Below are 15813 nucleotides of genomic sequence, written 5' to 3'. Positions count from 1 at the left end.
GATATCCCCCACCACACCTGAAAGCAAGAAGTTAGAACCAACATAATACAAAGAAATGAGTATGAACTATGGAATCAGAAGACCTGTGTTCATATCCTACCTCTGACATTCCCTAAATGTCACTGAACTGTGGTACTCCAGACCTCAGTTTCCTCATCTGTAAAATAGCATCCAAGATCACTTATATGGGAGTGGTAGGGGAGCAGGAGAAGGGAAGAAGGGAATAAGCATTTAATAAAGCAACTACTATTTGTTAGGCATTGTGCGAAGTAGTTTTCAAATATCATCTCATTTGATCCAATTCTGCCTAACCTTGCAAGATCAAAGCTATTATAGCCATTTTACACTTAAGAAAAATGAGACAAACAGATTTGGTGACTTGCCTGGGGTCATACAGCTAATAAGTGTCTAAAGCCTCATTTGAACTCAGGTCTTCCAGACTCCAGACCCAGGACTCTGTGTATCATGATATCCCCTAGTTGCCCCTAAGCTCTAAATCTAAAATACTACAACTAGACAAATACCCTGAAGGAGTGGATGAAGAGGTCCATTCCTTCTAGTGCTTTGATCCCAATTAACCTTCCATTTTGCTTGGACTCCTGCTCAGGCGCCTCATTCCAGGGCTGGCCTCTTCCAAATACTCAGCCAATTGGCTGATACCAAATTCATAAATGTGGGACAGGATCATGCTTGGAGATTGCTCCGTCCCACCGTTAGGTTAGCAGTAAATCATCACCAACAGAGATCCTCATGACTTCGTTTTAATCCATGATACATGGACTAACCCTGTGGAGGGAGCTGAGGGGATTAGAACAGTGAGTGGAAGTGGTTAATTCTGGGAATTGAGTGAATCATACTGACTGCATCTTATGACTCAGTTCTGTAACGACCTCAGTTCCCTTTACCGGTCTTGTCTAATTTCTGTCTTGTGAGAAAATTGTATTCAGTGGTGGGAATTGGGGGAGGAAATCTTATTGCATTATTTGAACTTAGTCCCATGTGGCTGTGAAGCTGGATCTCCTCTGCCTTCTGTTTAAAGACCCTTAACCAAAGATTTAGATTATGCTGGCCAGAAATCCAGTCTGACCCAAAGATTGATGCAAGCAGTTTTCACACAGTTGTACATCTCAAGCTACCCATATATCTTATCTGAAAACTGGCACTGTACAGTTAGTGTTTCCATGTTCTTTTGATGGTTGACAGATATTTGGGAAGGAGCAAAACACTTCTTTTTGTTAATTCAGGGAATTTCACCTGTTTTCTCTTCCTCTCTCAACTTGAAAAGTCTCTAATCTTGCCTGCAATTAGAAATCAGATTACCTAATGGTGTAAACTGGTCATTTCCTTTTAATTAATTAGCCTTATTTGATTGTTTTTCACTTATAGAAGTCTATCTCTCCCTGTATTCTAGGGCCAGCCCTAGATCCTAGATTAGGCCATTGTCATGCACTGCTTAATAAATCTAAATACCCAGAAGCTCAAATCTTTGTATCCTCAAGTCACCTGTTTCATCTTTTACTCACCACACTGTCAGGTCAGAAAGGTTTTAACACTTACCTCTTTCTAGAACCATCAGGGTTAAAAAACTAAAAGCAATAAGAAAACAAAACTATCTCCTAATCCAGTGATGGGCAAACAGTTTAAAGAGAGGGCCAAGGGAAAAGAAATGCTCATCTGTCAGTCTGTTTCTAAGGCAACTCTTTAAAAGTTTCCTTGTATTGTATCCTACTTGTATTCTTCAGATTAGGAATAATGTCCTGTGGCCAGATAGAACATTTCAGGGGGCCGCATCTGGCCCACAGGCCGTGGTTTGCCCATCACTGTCCTAATATTAAACAAAACAAGAAAAGGGGGAGGTAGGACAGAGAGGGGAATGGAAAGATCTCAGGAAGTATTTCTAGAGGCATCGTGGCCAGCCATGCATCTCCCTTCCTTGTTTGAGGAAGCGGAGAATTGCATGACTTTTTGCCCATGAAACAGACCTGAATACACAGTTTGTACTTCATAGTTCCCTCTCCATCCTAAATGAACCAATCGTCTAAAGGGAGGTTGCCTTAACTCCTGAGTCTGACCTTAACTGCCCTACCTGGTCTTCTTAGCAGGCATCTAATCTTCGCTGAGTATATTGGGGCAATCATTAATCACACTGTTCTAAGCATTGGAGTGACAAATAGAAAAGTAACAAAATCTCTGCTCTCCAAGAACTCCCATTCTAATGAGGAAGACAACCCATATGGAAGTTTTCAGCTGCACATCAGATGCAAAGGTCCCATGGTCCTTAGGGTACAGCCGCAAAGCAGATGGTAATGCATGATCTTTAATAGCATTTCCACTGATAAAAAATCATAATCGTTTCTGACGTTGAGCTATGTATCAGTGCCAAGGACTTTGGTGGCAAGAACTTTCCCTCCTGGGTTTTCATGGCTGTGGTGCCTATAGATGCAATGGCCAGACCACATCCCCAAGGGGTTAATTCCCAAGATAAAGGCTATGAGAGCTCTGCTAGAAGTGAGGTGGACAGTTGGGAATGGGGAAGATTGAGGAAGGAGCTGCCATTCGCAGGGCTTTAGGGTTTATCTGTCCATCAGTGGTGACTGGTCCAGCAACTGAAGTTCTCCACAGTGGTTTCTCTCTTCCAGGCTGGAAGCAGGACCCGTGGTCTTGTGTTCACAATTCTGAAGAATATCCATTAGGGTACAAGAACAAATAGTGGTAGAAGTGGGGTTGGTACCTTGACCTGAACAAATAGGAAACATATCCAATCTCTTCCTCAGGGGTAACTTGCTGCTTCATCTAGAATGGCTTGCCTGCCCCTTAGGTAACAGCTGGTTGGCAGTTGGTAAACTGGCTAGGCCCCACTTCTCCACTGGAGTTGCTTCTCCAGACAGTGGTTGCAGGACCTAAGCTGGAAGCAGAACTGGGGGGTCTGAGAGAAATTGCTGACCCTGTGACTCCTGGGTTCAGAGTCTTGGGCTGTCTCCATTTAGATCTCAGGGAAGGCAGCAGAGAAAAGATGGTAGTGGTTTGATTTGCCTGTCACAAGCTGTCCCCAAAGTCCTTCCCTCAGAGTGTCGTGTTGCTTTGGTAAAAGTAAAAAGTTCTGATTCCCATCTCTGTTTCAAGGGCCCCACACCTTCCAAATGTTCTCAATTAGTTCCTGGAAAAACATACATTCCCATTGCCAAGGGGAAGCATTATTGATATATTTACTTCCTAACCCAGAGCCTGTATCTATCCCCAGAAGGGTTTTTTTTTATATATCCTTGGAGACTATTTTTGAGACCTAACTTCCCCCTATATGTGATAAAATTTACAGACTATAGAGGGCACCGAAAGTTTTTGCCTGCACTAAGACTTTTGAGACACGTTTTATAGAACCAGACCTGAATGCCAGCAATAATCACAGAACAAAGAATATCCTAGCTGGAAATGTGCACAAGATATGATGCTGAGATTTCTCCATATCGGCTTGGGTTAAAGCACATATTTAAGCTAGTTCTGTACTGCCTTCAGTGTTGGCAAATCCTACTCAGACTAGTCCAACTCTTGAGAGACTGAAGGTGCTCTATGTGAGAGTCAGGAAGTCAAAAGCATCTCTGAGAAGCTCATAGAACCTCAGATTTATCCTTCCTGCCTTCCACAGTGTTGTGTGAAGCTCTGACCTCTGTATTCCTGGGAAGGACAATCAGTCAGGAGCTCATATGGTATGTTTGTGTTTCCCTTAGAATACCGCATGGTCAATGGTTATTTTCCTTGTGTGCCTCTTCAATTTACTTTTAAAAATTAAGGTCATTTGAATCTTAGCATGGATAGAATGAACATCTATCTAAATGCATGGAATAAAAATATATAATATTAGAGAAGAAGTCAATTGTACTGAAATAGGTATTTTTAAAAAGTCTTTTTTTAAGTTTCTTCCCCAAGTCAAGACCTTGAGTTCTAAGAAGCCCTTAAAGATTAGAATTAATCTGAAACTTTATTTAATTTAATATTAATCCTAAATTATTATTTAATTTAATATTAACCTTAAACTAAATTAGGATTAAATATCAGGATCTGATGACCCTTCGCTCATCCTCATGCCTTTTTCTTCATAAGCTATATCCCATTTTTCTGGGTTTTTTTTTCACTTTGCATTATTTTGTCAAGTTCTTCCCAGATTTCCCTGCAGTCCTCTTACTTGTCAGTCTCACTTGCCTCATAACATATCCATTGCATCTGATGATGGCATTTTTATGATTATTGTTCATCTTGGTCATGGTCTGAGAGGATGAAAAAACAATTCTATGCAATTCTATGATGTCGACAATGACCCCACTCCTACTGGAAAAAAATAGCCATTAGGAGGCAGCCACAAACTTCATCCATTCTATAGCAATGAGAACATTCTTTGCTTGGAAAACATCTGGTTAAGTTATATGCCTCCTGTAATAGCCAATGCCTGTCTCCAATGATCCCATTAGCCTAAGGGACCCCTCTCAGGATTGTGCCTTAGCTCACAAAGCAAGAAATCCCAGAGTTCAGGGTCAAGCTCCCACTCATTTCCTAATGCTTTAAGGATGACCTATAGGCTAGCCAAGCATTTTGAAATAAGTCTAAAAGAGAAGATTGCCTGGACCCTTAAAATAAAAACCAGCAGGACTCTCCGTGTATTTTTATTTTCCCACAGCAACACCAGGAAACCTGGGGGCGTTGGGATTTTATAAAGTGTGATATTTCCTTTGGTTTTCGTTACTCACAGTAGTATCAGGTTTAGCTTTGTGGGTCTTTTTTTAATTTTCTTTTTTTACAATGAGATAGAATTGCAATCATCATAATCAAGCATTTAAACAAAAAAAGAAAAATTGAAAGTGATTTTCTTTAGTTGGCCTGTCACTCATAACAATTCCATTCAGTGAGAAATGTTCCATTTCTCCTCTTATTATGCATGGTCAGCGGTAGATAGATCTTATGTCCACTCCCACACATATTAAAAGTATTTGGCTCACTACGGGAAACAAAAACAAACCAATCAGAGCCCTTTTCCCAGAAAAGTTCTCCTTAATATAAGCCAGAATAAGAACGAGGAAAATTTTCACTTAAGTAACAAGTATTTGTAAGAACATTGAGACCTTCTGGAGAAAACCCACTAACTGAACCATTGGACCTAAGTAAAAAGCAACTCTCCAGTTATTTGGATCTTGGGATCCTATTAGAGGTCTTCACTGACTCAACAAAAGTGTCAAAGCCTGTACAGAGTGACCAGCCATTGATTAAGGGACTGTTATGTGCCAAGCACTGGATCAGATGCTTCAGATACAAGAAGCGGAGGGGTTCTCCTCGTTTCCTAATTAGAATTTTTTAGAATCATTGTTTTCTCTCCAATCCACAATTTTTTTCCTTAACAGTACACTTTTGTGTTTTGTTCTGTTTTGTTTAAACCCTTACTTTCTGTCTTGGAGTCAATACTAAGTATTAGTTCCAAGGCAGAAAAGCACTAGGGCCAAAGCAATAGGAGTTCAGTGACTTGCCCAGGGTCACACAGACACAGGAAGTGTCTGAGGTCAAATTTGAACCCACGACCTCCCCTCCCCAAGCCTGACTCTATCCACAAGAGTACACTTTTGGAAAATTTCACTAGAATGTGGATAGGGCCTTAGACCTGGGATTTCACTGAGACAGCAAAATCCCAGATGAGGAAAACACCTACTAGAGCAAGTAGGCACCAAATCTGTAATTTAGAGTAGAACAAACTACCTACACACACCAAGAGGCTAAGTCACTAGCTTGGGGTCACATAGCCACTTTGTGTGAGAGGCAGAACTTGAACCTAGGTCTTCCTGGCTCTAAGACTAGCTCACTCTCCCTACTATATCCCAGCTGCCTCTTTCACATAGTGATTTAAACTGTTTCTCTCAGTCTTTATAGCAAAGACGGAAGAGATCTAGAACCAGAGCAGGTACAAAAGAAAATGTTATCTACCATTTGTTAAGATGTATAATTGGGCAACGTGGCTGAAACAACTTGGAGCACCTCATCAAATAGTCTCGTTAAGGATTATTTGAAAATATGTATCTTTGGTGGGTTTTGGTTTTAACGTCATCTCAGAGATAGTAGAGAGCCTGACCCAGAGAAGGAAGGTCCTGAGTTCAAACGTGACCTCAGATACTTCCTAGCTGTGTGACCCTGGGTAAGTGACTTAACCCCGATTGCCTCATCCATACTTCTCTTTTGTCTTGAAACCAATATTTAGTATCCATTCTAGGACAGAAGGTAACGGGTTTTTTAAAGTTATTTTCCCCATCATTACTATAATTAATGAGTTATTTCTTTGGTTGGTGCTGGTTTCTTTTTCTTCTTTCCCAAATGTTCCCTTTTACTCACTTTACATTAGCAGTTAGGTCCCTCAGAGGATAGTTGGGAAAATATGAGTTCAAATCCTGCCTGAAATATTTACTAGGTATGTACCACACTTCCCCCCTTAGTCACACAATCTCTCTGCTTCAGATTCCGCATCTGTAAAATGGTGATAAACAATGACCTCTGCCTTGAAGGGTTTTTTGTAAACTGGACAATAATAATTTCTCTGAGAATCAAATGAGATGCCATACTACTTTGTAAGTCTCAAAGGGCTATAGTCAAGGAGTCCCTAACCTGAAATATTTAAACCTTTGTGGGTTTTTTTTAAATATATTGCTGACTATATTTTAATGTAATTAGGTTCCTTTGGAATTCTATATAGTTAATTGTATATAAAACACTACTGTGAAAAGGGCTCCAAAACATTTCACTAGCCTGCCCAGGTCTGCTTTGGCACCAAAAAGGCTAAGAACCCTTGGGCTACATAAATGCTAGCTATACTTTACAAGTACTAGCTTCCCAGGCCTCTGATTAGGAAGCCCCTCTATAATTGTTATTATTCTTCTTGTTGCTGTAACTGATGTTAAAACGAAGTCGATGCTGAGAAGCTAGAATCTTGTCTCGGACATTAACCAGGTGGCCCTCAGCAAGTCACAATAATGTCTGCCTCATTTTCCTCATCTGTAAAATGGGGGTAGAATAGTAGTCCCTCTCTCCCTCTCTCCCTCTCTGAACCTCTCTCAATAAATATGTATAATACAGACATACATATACATATGCACATAAACATCCACATATATGACTATGTAGTGATTTAAGCAATATAAATGTAGGAATATATAGACATATGTATGTGAATATAAATGCACACATATTTATATTGATGTGGGTAATGCTAATCCGATCTCATCCAAAGAGTTGACTGATGGCTCAAACTGACTCTACTGCAAGGAAACAAATTTTATTGTAAGAGGACACAGTAACACAGTAGCTATAGAGCAGTGGTTCCCAAACTTTTTTGGCCTACCACCCCCTTTCCAGAAAAAATATTACTTAGCCCCCCGGAAATTAATTTTTTTAATTTTAATAGCAATTAATAGGAAAGATAAATGCACCTATGGCCATCACCACTTCCCTCTATTGCTACAGCACCCACCAGGGGGCGGTGGTGCCCACTTTGGGAATCACTGCAGAGAATTAGTGAGTTAGTATTATAAATTAGTAAGGGAAGCAAAAGCAAATATGGTAAGCCAATTAGGTAAGAGTTCTCAGGAATGCTTCTTATCTCCATTAGTTACTAAGGAAGGGGTCATTTTTTTGGGCACTTGTTGCCCTGTGTTCCCAAGGACAGGATAGGCCGCTCTACCCACTGGGGGAGAGCAAACCTTGAAGTAAAGGGATGCTGATGATGTGCAATATTGCCTAAGACAACTTTCAGGCAAGTTTTGCTCTTTTCTGTGTGGACTCCAAGGAAAGCAATGAGTGTGAAAAGAGCATTGTTTGAACCTGTGTGACTGGGAAACCGAACCCCCTGTTCTTGTGGTCCAGAGCCACCCACCAAGGACCTAGGTTGTGTATAAAGACTGGTGTCAGGAGTTTTCTCATCATTATAAATCTAAGCGACTCAGATGGCTGATCTGAAAGGTGGCCCCATTCTTATCAGCCACTTCTTGTTTCCTTGTTCCTTTGGTCATTGTTATACATTTCAGCCCATATAAACACGTGGGACTGGCACCTCTGGGGGCAGGGCGCCATGACTGAAGCAGGTGCCATGGCACGCTTGGTCAGACATGGAAGATGCTAAGGTCACCCATTGCACCCCCCTGGCCATGGCTGGTCACTTTGACTCTTTCTTGCCACTGGACTTGACCAACTCTAGAAGGGAGAGTGAGGCTGAGGGCTTTGTGCAATTCTGTCCCACTTCAATCAATTTATTCACAAATTAGGACATCAGCAGGAGCAGCTAACGTGACTCAGTGGATTGACAGTCAGGTCTTGGGTTTGAATTTCGCCTCAGACACTTCCTAGCTGTGTAACTCTGGGCAAGTCACTAAACCCACATTGCCTAGTCCTTACTGTTCTTCTGCGTTGGAACTGATAACCTAAGGGGGAAGATAAGGGTTTCCAAAGGATGTGTAAATTGATCCACCTATGCACCCAAGTCCCCAAAGGGGCTACTTAATTGCTAATTATTACTCCTCCTGGACTCAACTGCTCCTCACACCCCACCCACCCAGGGTCGGGCCACGTGACCTAACACCCACTCTCTGCTCCCATTGGCTGTGAACTAGGATTCCCGGATGGGCGGGGACTGAGCCCAGGCGCCTGCCAGGCTCCTCCCCCTCCTCCCGCCATGGCTGAGGACAGGCCTTCGTCCTCGTCAGCGTCATCTGGGCCGCTCTGCCCCTTCCTCTTCAAGAAGTCGGGCCGCCAGGCCCCCGCAGGGCGCCGGCGAAGACGTGGGGCCGGGGAAGGGCGGCCTGATGGTGGCGGTGGCGGCAGCAGCAGCAGTAGCAGTGAAGAGGGCCCAGCCACTGTGGTCCGGCCCTACAGGAAGCGGGCTGCCCTCGGGCCCATGGTCCAGAGTAGCCGTGGGGCCAGCGGCCATGGGGCGGCCGCGTCCGGCAGCAACGACGCCGAGGCCCGCGCCCTGGCCATGGGTGTGCTCTACCCATCCAGCCGCTCGGCCAAGCCGGCCGGGCCCGAGGACATGGGCGCCACGGCGGGCTACGAGCTGGACGCGGCCCGGGAGCCCGAACGCGGAGGCCAGACTAGGGCCAGGGGCATGGGTGCGGGGCGCAAGGGGCCTATCCGCGCGCCCGAGCACCTGCGCGCCACTGTGCGCTGGGACTACCAGCCTGACATCTGCAAGGACTACAAGGAGACCGGTTTCTGCGGCTTCGGTGACAGCTGCAAGTTCCTGCATGACCGTTCTGACTACAAGCATGGCTGGCAGATCGAGCGCGAACTCGACGAAGGCCGCTACGGGGGCGTGGATGAGGCCTATGACGTGAGCACCGGCCCGGACAGCAGCCTGCCCAACAAGTGCTTCATCTGCCGCCAGTCATTCCGCAGCCCCGTAGTGACCCAGTGCAAGCACTACTTCTGCGAGGCCTGTGCGCTGAGCCACTTCCGCACCTCTCCGCGCTGCTACGTGTGCGAGCGCCAGACCCACGGAGTCTTCAACCCGGCCCGAGGCCTCCTAGACCAGCTCCGCCGGCGCTATGGGCCCCGAGGCCATCCCCCAACGGCCCCGGATCCCGGGACCACCACCCTCCTCCACCATCCCTAGTGCAGCCTGCCAATAAAAGATTTCTCTGCCTTTAAACACCCAAGAGCTCCAATGTTGACTTGGGGAGATCAGAGGGCCAAAGACCACTGGCCAGCGAGAGCCTTTGTATTTACTGGGAGGGTCTGCAGAGCCCAGGGAGCGCCTGCCTAACACGAAAATAAGACTTGGGGGACACATGGAGTATGTAGGAGCTCATCGGCATCACACACACATACATACATACATAGTATCGTGCCCCAAGTCATTTGGAATAGCCTGCAGACGCATGTACTTGGATGGATGGATAAGTGGGTGGATAGATACATAGATGGATAGTTAGATGGAGGGATAAATAAGTGGGTGGATAGATAATAGATACATGGATAGGTGGGTGCATAGATGTTAGATACATAGGTGTTTGGGTTGGTGGAGGGATGGGTAGGAAGATAGGACCTATGGGTGGATAGATGGATAGGTAGCTTGATGGATAGATAGATACATAGATGGATAAGTAGATGGATAGGCAGATAAAGAGATACAAATATCAGCTAATATATAATATGTATAATATGTGTATGAATGAATATGTTTATGGATATATTTCATTTGATGCCCACAACCTTTTGAAGTAGGTGCTGTTGTTATCACCATTTAACAGATAAAGAAGTTAAGGCTGTGACAGGTTAGCAATTTGTCCTATGGCTAATAAGTTTGGCATATCCTATATAAGTATATCCTATGCTAGAAGCAGGATTTAAACTGTGGTCCACCTAACTCTGAGTCCAGAACTATCCACTATAATTCCAACTGCAGGCTCTGCCATTGACCAGTTACTGTCATACTCATCGAGACCCTTTATGTCTTAGGTTCCTTATGTATAAAACAGTTATAATACCCACAACTGTTCCTCTCAAAAGATTGTTATAAGGATCAAATGAGATACTATAAGGGAAAGCATTTTCTAGATGGTAAAACTGTACAAATGAGGGTCTTGTTGTGAGCCTAGTATTATTGTACTAAAGAAAAGACCATAAAGCTACAGTCTCCAATTCTTTTTAATCACACACCCCTCTCACTAAAGAACTGAAGTGCTTTCAGCCTCCAATATGCATATATTTTCTTAGGAATTTTACATATTATTAAGAAGTATGTACATTATAAAATATGCATCAAAATAGAAATTAAAACAGGAAAAAGATAAAAGTAAATATTTGATGCTAGAGTCAATAAGGAACCAGTAGGATTTCTTGAGAAGGGGAATGAAGTGAGCTTTAGGAAAATGGCCTGACAGCTGTGTGGAAAATGGATTGGGCAGGAAAGAAACTTGAGGCAGGGAACCCAATTAGCTGGCTATTGCAACAGGCCATTTGAAAAATGATGAGGCCCTGAACTTGGGTGGTGGGTGTATGATTGGATTGAAGATAGCTGTTGGATATGTGAAGATAGAACAGACAAGATCTGGTAAATAATTGGCTATAAAGGGTGAGGGAAAGTAAGGAAGAAATCAAAGATATCTTGGGGTTGTGAGAATTTAAGTGATTTAAAGAATGGTGACCATAGTATTAAAAAGGAAGCTTGGAAGGAAGGTAGATTTGAAGGTAAAGATAATGTGCTATCTTTAGTACAGATAATAATCTATGTTTTATTCATTCTATCCCATGCAAAATGGGACCAAAAGGAGTGGATACTTTCCAGGCACTAGCCCTAAATACATAACTTTCAACCAGAAGGTACCTACTGAAGCCATTACGCTGCTGCTGTGGGTAGTTGGGAGAAATAAAGCAGAATGACAAGCCCAGAAACCAGTAGGTGTTGGGATCTTATACTGTTTGCAGTGTCCCTATGGTTGCAGGAAGCTCAAGAGGAGAAATTTGAAGAGAGAAGAATAGATGTAGTATTGGATACAATCCCCCAAATTGGCAGTCCCAGGATGTGACCCAGCTTCCCAGCTTCAAAATGGTTGGTCACATTCCCTTTGAAAGTTTAAAATCACACTGGAGTAAACCTGTTCACTCTTGGAGGACTTTGGATACCACCAAATGGTGAATGGGAATATAATTTAATGGGAATTAAATTATACCAGCATTGCATGAAGAACAGTATTAGATGTTTTATCAGTTCCTTTAAGAAATATATTATGTATGTATGTATATACATATATATTTATATACATATATAGTGTCATTTTTTTAAATGGGGGTCTAATGAAGACAATTATTTGCAAGAATAATGCAAAATATTGGCTGATCCACTTTTTGGGCTTTTGTTCTCACTTTACCAGCACTGTAGATCCAGAGATAGGATATGACATATAAATGAAACAAGGAATTGAGAGGCATTCTCAGCAAGGATCCCTGAAGATAATGGGTATGAATTCAGATATTTTCCCCCATCTGGCATCTTTTAACGTCTGCCCTCCAAATGGCCACTGCTTTATTCCTTATCTGACAGCAGCCAGCAACAAGGAGATTGCTAAAATGGCAAACTAAATCTTCATATCTAGCAAAACAAAAACTTTGTGCATGAAGAGAGGAAAGGGCTGTCCCTGCTAAATCTTGAGTATTTAAGCACAGAGATCATCATTAGTTTTGTTCTTAACCTGTCATGTCTAGTTACTCACATGCATCTTGGCCACCTGTTCTGTTTACTGATGATTGAGTTTTCTCAGAGTGGCATGCACCCCTCTGTGGGTTCAACCATTTAACCAGGGCACAAAGTTCTTTGTGGTTTGCAAAGTACTCCAAACCACCCATTTTAAAGCTCCTTAAGTGTGGGATCTTTCCCTTTTTGTCTTCATAACCCCAACACCTACCACCATGACTCCTCAGTAGTAAGTACTTAATTGGTGTTTGTTGATTGATTCTTAGAGAAACTTGCCCTTAGTGTGACAGAAGTACCAGGATGGGAAAGTAGGGAAAAGAGAAAGCCAAGATGGTGACTGTAATCACATAGGTTCCACTTATTGAATTCCTTCCTTGGAGTCCATTCAAGGACCAATTAAAAAGTATTGGTCCTTCATAGACATGTTTTATGATGATGAGATGGGTCCTTGTCATACTCTGTTATCAAGACATGTCCAACAGATATTTCCCTCTAAGACTTCCAGTTATAGGAACAAAGGGTTAATACCTCTGGCCCCAGTTTTAACAAACCATAAGCTGTTAGTGAGTAGGTATATGCAAGAGTTTAAACCTAATCTGAGCTCATTTCCGCCTTGGAAAAATATACACAAGATGCTATTCAGACAGTTATCTCTTATAATTGAAATTGAGTGTGAATGCCTTCTACCTCATCCTCTTGGAGTCAAATGTGCCCCGAGGCACTGAAGAATCAATAGATTAAAATGATTGTTACTTCATGTCACAAAATGGTGCTGCCAGAGTATTCTTGTATGATGGGTATCCCCTTCTAGACATGATCATTTCAGAGGAACATTTTAACACAACTCCATTTGGCAGTTATTCACTGGAGAAGGAAATAGGAAAACACTCCAGTATCTTTGCAAAGAAAACCCCATGGACAATATTGGCATGATATGGTTCAAGGAGGAGACTGAACAATAAAATTGGCTTAAGTCAATTAAGTGACTTCTCAAGGTCACATAATCAATATGAGTCAAAGGTGGGACTTGATTTCAGGTCTTGTTTTCTCCACCATCCATCCTACTCCACAATTACCCCCTCAAAGGAAGAGATTGAGGTTGGAGATTGTCCCCATTTTAAAGATGGGGAAATTGAGGCTGCTAGAGGCAAAAAGATTTGCTCAAAGTGACCCAGTTAGAAACTGGCAAAAGGGGAGCTTTTAACCCAAGACTTTTGGCATTTTTTTCTACTAAACCAAAATAATCAGTTCTGTTTTCCCTAAGGGCAATAAGCTGAACTGGCTTTCAAATAGAGACCAAGAGGGAAAAAAATCTGAATTGGGTTTGGCATTAAGTGCCCATTCCTTCAAAGAAACACTAGCAATAGCTGGATATTAAAAAGGAGAGAAGAAAAAAAAAGGACAATTATTGTTTAGGGGGAAAGTGCCACTTATGTCACTGTAAGGAATGAATAGACTTTGAGCTTGCCTCAGCTTTCCTCTCCCAGGAACAAAGCAAGGGTAAATAATCATGGCAAATATAAGGTTTAATTTGGAAGAGTGAAATTATAGAACGATTTTGTTACTCCCCTTGCCTTTTCTGTGGCAATCGGGACAGCTCCTGACACTGCTGGGAAGCTCTTGGCATCCAGCCAGATCATTCTCAGACAAAAAAGACACTGGGAATGTGTGAAGGGTTTTCGTTTTTTGTTTTTTTTTTTAATAAGAAAAAAATGAACTGCCAGAACCTGTTTTACTATTTTTACAGGGAGCAAATATCCACATGATGAGGCCTAGCCTAATTGGCCGCCTTGAGATCTTCTTTAATAGAAGGATCAGATGTGTTCATGCCAGTAAAATTGTTGAGTTTTTTCATAGAAAGTGTGTCTTCTCAGCAGCGTGGCTCAGATTGAGCTATTTGAGCTTACCTACAGAGGCTCAACAGCACAGAAGGTGAATTTAGGTCTGTATCCCTTCTCTTTTCACACACATAACTTGGTAATGGGAGTTTTATGCTCACCTTGAATGGGGCCCAGGTCCTTAGCATAGAAGACTGTTTTGTCCTGGGACAGAATGTATCTTATCTAAACACTCAGTCACTTAATCTTGCAACTCAAGAGTGAAGTGGTTTCAGGGGATGGAAGGAAAAAATAGAGGGGTGGGTTGGGGCCAGTGGGAGAGAGAAGCACAGGTTTGCAAGGGAGCCAGTAATCAAAGACATCCAGTCTCCAGGGAAGTTCTACCCCTCTGGGTAGAGGGAGGCAATGGAAAGTATTACAATAAACCCTTACCGTTGTTTCTGGGACCAGAGTTTCAAGCATTATGCCAGGGAAAACACAGATTGCAAAGAGCCATCAAGGAAAATACAGGAAGGCAAGTTTGGTTTACTCCAGGGGCTCTTTTTAGAAGCTTATGTGTCCTTGTCCCTCCCATAACCTCTGAGGGCTGTACTCTGTACACCCCACTGGGTTGTCTCCTATTTCTGTAGGACCTTTTTTCTGAGCTGGTTGCCATCTAAGGTACCAGGAGGGTGGAATGATAACAAGAAGAACCAGTTCTCTAATAGGCCTGTGTTTGAACCCCAGCTCTGCCACCTGAAGGAACTTAAGAAAGCCACTTCCCCTAAATTTGAGTTTCTTATCTGTATAGAAGAGGGGGCAACTAGTGGACTGAGAGCCAAGCATAGAGACTGGAGGTCCTAGGTTCAAATTTGAGCTCCAATACTTCCTAGCTGTGGGACCCTGGGCAAGACATTTAACCTCCATTTCCTAGTCCTCACATCTCTTCTGCCTTGGAGCCAAGGCACAGTATTGAGTCTAAGATGGAAGGTAAGGGGGAAAAAAGAAAGAGAGGGAGGAAGGCAGGCAGAATGGTTTGTCCTTGGCATTGACGGACATTTCCACTGTTGTCTTGGTTCACTGGTATCTGGGGACCCATCTGCAAAAGAAAGCACCTGACAATGACACAGATGATCTCTTCTGACCCTATTTTACAGGTAAAATGAAGGAATTGGACTAGATGATTTCTAAGTTCCCTTCCGGATTTACAATGAATAAATAATGTCACCACTGACATAGGGCTTTAATGTTTGCAAAGAATATTACAAACAGAGGCACTCTAAGAGGAAGGAAGACCTGGTTTCAAGTTTCTGACACATAGTGAACTACCTGAGTGATCTGAGCAAATCATCTGACCCCTCAGGGTGCCAGGCAACCCTCTAAGACTATAAGTTATTGTAGAGATGTTGTCTATCTACCTTTATAAAAGAGGCTTCTCTCTTTTCTCCAGTGCTTATAGCACTGTTTTTAATATATATTAAAATATATATTAAATATATATTATAAATGAATATGTATATTAAATAAAATAATAAAAAATTATATATATATATATATATATATAAATTTTACTGAGAGGCTGTTGGGAAAATCTAGCCAATATTTAACTCGTTACAAATTGGCTGTCACTATTTTTTCAATTGTATTAACCATTTGGCACAGGGTAGAAAGGTGGCTTGAAAATATTCAAACCAATGTTAAAGAACTATAAAACAGCCACCCACCATTAAAATCAGTCTAAGGTTTGGTTTTTTAAAAAAGGGCTTTCTATATATGTTCTCCTAC

General features: G+C 42.4%; 2 protein-coding genes across 2 annotated transcripts in view; both read left to right on the top strand.

Annotated features, from left to right (window-relative positions):
• Positions 1–15813, top strand: part of SLC9A9 (solute carrier family 9 member A9) — a 729976-nt gene that overhangs the window by 689738 nt on the left and 24425 nt on the right. The window lies entirely within an intron of this gene.
• On the top strand, positions 8693–9631 carry LOC123239205 (E3 ubiquitin-protein ligase RNF113A-like). Its single transcript, XM_044666457.1, has one exon. The coding sequence runs from the start codon at positions 8693–8695 to the stop codon at positions 9629–9631; it is 939 nt and encodes a 312-aa protein (XP_044522392.1).

This window comes from Gracilinanus agilis, chromosome 3, assembly GCF_016433145.1.
Source record: "Gracilinanus agilis isolate LMUSP501 chromosome 3, AgileGrace, whole genome shotgun sequence".
Lineage (NCBI taxonomy): Eukaryota > Metazoa > Chordata > Mammalia > Didelphimorphia > Didelphidae > Gracilinanus > Gracilinanus agilis.
This window is presented reverse-complemented; position numbering and strand designations above follow the sequence as displayed.

Coding starts and splice junctions, on each gene's coding strand:
- LOC123239205 (XM_044666457.1), top strand. CDS start 8,693: ATGGCTGAGGACAGGCCTTCGTCCTCGTCAGCGTCATCTGGGCCGCTC.